Source organism: Octopus bimaculoides, chromosome 30, assembly GCF_046866305.1.
Source record: "Octopus bimaculoides isolate indiv1 chromosome 30, ASM4686630v1, whole genome shotgun sequence".
In the NCBI taxonomy this organism is placed as follows: domain Eukaryota; kingdom Metazoa; phylum Mollusca; class Cephalopoda; order Octopoda; family Octopodidae; genus Octopus; species Octopus bimaculoides.
This window is the reverse complement of record NC_142957.1, coordinates 11,168,755-11,173,754: the sequence shown is the minus strand read 5'-3', so window position 1 is coordinate 11,173,754 and position 5,000 is coordinate 11,168,755. Positions and strand designations below refer to the sequence as shown.

At 34.8% G+C, this 5,000-nt stretch overlaps 1 protein-coding gene across 1 annotated transcript in view; it reads right to left on the bottom strand.

Annotated features, from left to right (window-relative positions):
* LOC106875773 (4-hydroxyphenylpyruvate dioxygenase-like) overlaps window positions 1-5,000 on the bottom strand; it is a 27,515-nt gene that overhangs the window by 21,943 nt on the left and 572 nt on the right. Inside the window, exon 2 of the mRNA XM_089346371.1 lies at window positions 636-662. Within this exon, the coding sequence (XP_089202497.1) occupies window positions 636-662 (27 nt within the window). The remainder of the gene's footprint in view (window positions 1-635; window positions 663-5,000) is intronic.

Sequence of the window (5,000 nt, the reverse complement as noted above, 5' to 3'; positions counted from 1 at the left end):
TTCTTTCTGTTGAAGAGCGTAGCTCGAAACGTCAAAGACTTTCCGTATTCCCGAGCGTCATACTAATATATACTTTTGTTATTTACACCACCTGTCCTCGTCTGTTGTTATTATTTGTATATTCTCCCATATATATATATATATATATATATATATATATGTCATCATCATCATCATCATCGTCGTCCTTTAACATCTGCTTTCCATGCTAGCATGGGTTGGACGATTTGACTGAGGACTGGTGAACCAGATGGCTACACCAGGCTCCAATCTGATTTGGCAGAGTTTCTACAGCTGGATGCCCTTCCTAATGCCAACCACTCCAAGAGTGTAGTGGGTGCTTTTACGTGCCACCGGCACGAAGGTCAGTCAGGCGGTGCTGGCAACGGCCACGCTCATATATATATATATGATATTTACCACATGAATTACGATGAAAAGAACATGAGAAAGATATGGGATACAATTTTTTTTGTGCAGGGGTTCCTTGAGACACGTAATTTATTTTAAGGGTTACATAAGGGTATAAAGGTTGAGAAACACTGGTTATGAGTAAGGGTAGGGTTAATGTGGTGTGAGGGAAGAAGAGCAGAACAGGAATGAAATGAAGAATAAAGAAGAAAGTCTCTACTTACTTTTTCTCCCTTGTCAGTATAAGAGGTCTGAAATGCAGAAGGAAATATCGATTAATTTCTACATATATACAAAATTTATAAACATACACATATATTCATATGAGGGTGTGCTGAAAAGTCCCTGGTTTTAACCGTTTTGTTACTGTATTTATTTTGAGATGCTCTGTGTTTCTTTCAATTAATTTTAAATATAACAAAGCATTTAGTAAAATAACTTAGTTATCATTAAGCTAGTGTTAGGAACATAAATTGTGACTAAGGTTTGGTGGAAGATTCTAATTCAAAACTTATGAAAACATGACATTTGTACTACAGAGCCAGAGGTGGTTTCAACCAGGTTGGTATCAAAAGGGTTAAGAATTGTTTCTCTATTATATATTTTAACCCTTTCATTACCGTATTTCTGTTGAGATGCTCTGTGTTTCTTTCAATTAATTTTAAATATAACCAAGAATTTAGTAAAATAACTTAGTTATCATTAAGCTGGTGTTAGGAACATAAATTGTGACTAAGGTTGGGTGGAAGATTTTAATTCAAAACTTATGAAAACAAGACATTTGTACTACAGAGAGCCAGAGGTGGTTTCAACCAGGTTGGTATCAAAAGGGTTAAGAATTGTTTCTCTATTATATATTTTAACCCTTTCATTACTGTATTTATTTTGAGATGCTCTGTGTTTCTTTCAATTAATTTTAAATATAACCAAGAATTTAGTAAAATAACTTCGTTATCATTAAGCTAGTGTTAGGAACATAAATTGTGACTAAAGTTTGGGGTAAGATTTTAATTCAAAACTTATGAAAACAAGACATTTGTACTATAGAGCCAGAGGTGGTTTCAGTTGGGTTGGTATCGAAAGGGTTAAGGGAATCATGAAAGTCCTGGTTGGAGGCCCAAACTTCTAAGTTCCTTTACAGGGCTTAGAAAAACTGAAGGACTGCTGCAATAAGTGTGTGACTCCGAGAGGGGAATATGTTGGATAAAATTGTAATCAACTGATCCTCCTGTATTTTCTTTTACCCAAAGCCAGGAACTTTTCAGTAGCTCCTCGAATATATGTATATGTGTGTGTGTGTGTGTGTGTGTGTGTGTGTGTGTGTGTGTGTGTATATATATATGTATATATATATATATATATATATATATATATATATATATATATACATACATGTATATATACCTTCATCAAAACTGCAAAAACATTGCAAAAACTGTTACTCAAAGAAATCGACCCCAGGACTTATTCTTTGTAAGCCTGCTACTTATTCTATCAGGATCTTTTGCTGAACCACTCAGTTATGGGAACATAAACACACCAACATCGATTGTCAAGTGATGGTTGGTGTAAATACACAAACACACACACAGATATATATATATATATATATATATATATATATATATATATATATATATATATATATATATATATATATGATGAGCTTCTATCAGTTTCTGTCTACCAAATCCAATCACAAGGCTTTGGTCAGCCCAAGGGTAGATTAGAAGACACCTGCCCAAGGTGGCAGGCATTGGCACTGAACTCGGAACCATGTGGTTGGAAAGCAAGCTCCTTACCACACAGCCAGTCCTATATATCTATATCTACATCTACCTATCTCTCTCTCTCTCTCTCTCTCTGCTACACATTAACTGTAGCAACAGGCAACCAGATATATGATGAGTGAAAGACACGTAGGCAGGGAGAAGCCAAAAGGGTGTCAGTAGTAGTATGAGGAGGGGGGAAGTGCTGGCAGGAAGGGGGTAGAGGGGGGGGGGGGAACCTGCCGTCAATGTCAATGTCAAGAACATATTTATGTGTATGTGTGTGTATGTGCGTGGATATGTATATATACATATATATGTATGTATGTATATATGTAAATATATATGTATATATATGTATATATATGTATATATGTAAATATGTGTATACATATATATATGTATATACATATATATATACATATATATATATATATGTATATATATATATATATATATATATATATGTATATACATATATATATATGTATATACATATATATATATGTATATACATATATATATATGTATATACATATATATATATGTATATACATATATATATATATATATACATATATATATATATATATACATATATATATATATATATATATATGTATGTATATATATATATATATATATATATATACATATATATATATATATATATATGTATACATATATATATATATATATATATATACCTATATATATATATATATATATATACATATATATATATATATATATATATATATACATATATATATATATATATGTATGTATGTATGTATATATATATATATATATATATATATATATATATATATACATATATATATATATATATGTATACATATATATATATATATATATATATATATATATATATATATGTATGTATGTATGTATATACATATATATATACAGATGTGGTGGAAGGGGTATTCAGGAGTGCTGGGTGCAGTATAGCTACCCACAAGTAGATTCAGTGAGGCAGAGAAAGTGCTGTAAACACCTCTCAACCATTCTTACAGTTAAAGAGAGAGAGAGAGAGAGTGAGAGAGAAAGAGAGAAAGAAAGTGAGTGGGGGGAAGGTGGTGGGGTGGGAGTGGAGGTGGGGGGGGTGCAGATCATTGCTTGTTGTTCGTATGGGTGGGATATGAAGAAGAGGGTGAGAGATGAAGGAAGATATTTTAGGGGGTAGTAGGATCATGGCAGGTGAAGGGTAGGATAATGTAGGGGGGGGCTAATGGTAGGGGTTGGCTGGGGGGGGGGACAGTTATTGTTGTTGTTTTTTTTTTAATTCTTTTTTTTCACTCTGCTACAAACAGAGGACCAAAGATAGGGCACTCAGAAAGGCTATTAAGAATTTGCCGGAACAGCTAGCTTACAGGGACATAAACACACCAACATCGGTTGTCAAACGATGGTGACGGGGACAAACATAGACACACACACACACACACACACACATATGATGGGCTTCTTTCAGTTTCCATCTACCAAATCCACTCACAAGGCTTTGGCTGACCCGAGGTTATAGTAGAAGACACTTACATCCATATGGTTAGAAAACAAGACTCTTTAACCACACAGCCACACCTGTGCCTATGTACAGCTATGTATACATATGTGTGTGTGTGTGTTATTTCTTTATTACCCACAAGGGGCTACACACAGAGGGGACAAACAAGGACAGACAAACGGATTAAATCGATTATATCGACCCCAGTGCGTAACTGGTACTTAATTTATCGACCCCGAAAGGATGAAAGGCAAAGTCGACCTCGGCGGAATTTGAACTCAGAACGTAGCGGGCAGACGAAATACCGCTAAGCATTTCGCCCGGTGTGCTAACGGTTCTGCCAGCTCGCCACCATTATACATATGTATACATATGTGTGTGTATGTATGTATGCATGCAGGTTGGTGTGTGTGTGTGTGTGTGTGTGTGTGTGTGTGTGTGTGAATAAGTGTGTTTATTTACACCTGTGATTGATTCAACAGAAGTCCGGTGTTGTTGTTGTTGTTGTTGTTGTCATCAGATTTTCCTGTCGACAAGTCGTTCGGTCAATCTGTACCGTTTATGTTGTTTGAAATAAGTCAACGATTAGTGCTGGGGGGACGAGCATCTGAACTATGAGAAAACACCCTCTGGAATAAGCACTCACCTAACTGATGCTGACATGGCAAAGCAGATGTAAATTGAATGAATAAATATCTACACAAACACACACACACACATACTGTATATCCATATGTACATGCATACATACATACATACATACATACATACATACAAACATACATGCGTACATATATATATACATAAAATTTAGATTGGAGCCTAGTGTTGCCATCCGGTTTCACCAGTCCTCAGTCAAATCGTCCAACCCATGCTAGCATGGAAAGCGGACGTTAAACGATGATGATGATGATGATGATAAACATACATATATAAAAAACGAATTTGTTGAGGGCAGTGGCAGGGGTCATTTAAAACTCTTTGCATGGTCGAGGGGGTAGTTGAAATAAGAAAATACCGTATTGTAGTAGAAATATCAACAGAGAGAGAGAGAGAGAGTGAGAGAGAGATGTACACACTCACACACACACAAACACATACATGAATCTATACAATATATATATATACATACATGCGTACATATATATATATACCTTTATATATTTATTTATATGTATGGATATCTATATATACGTGTTTGTTCTTTGAGTACGTATGAAACACACACACACACACAGAAAGGGATACTGCGATGGCGGGTGGAGTGAGGGGCCAAGTAAGGAGGGCTC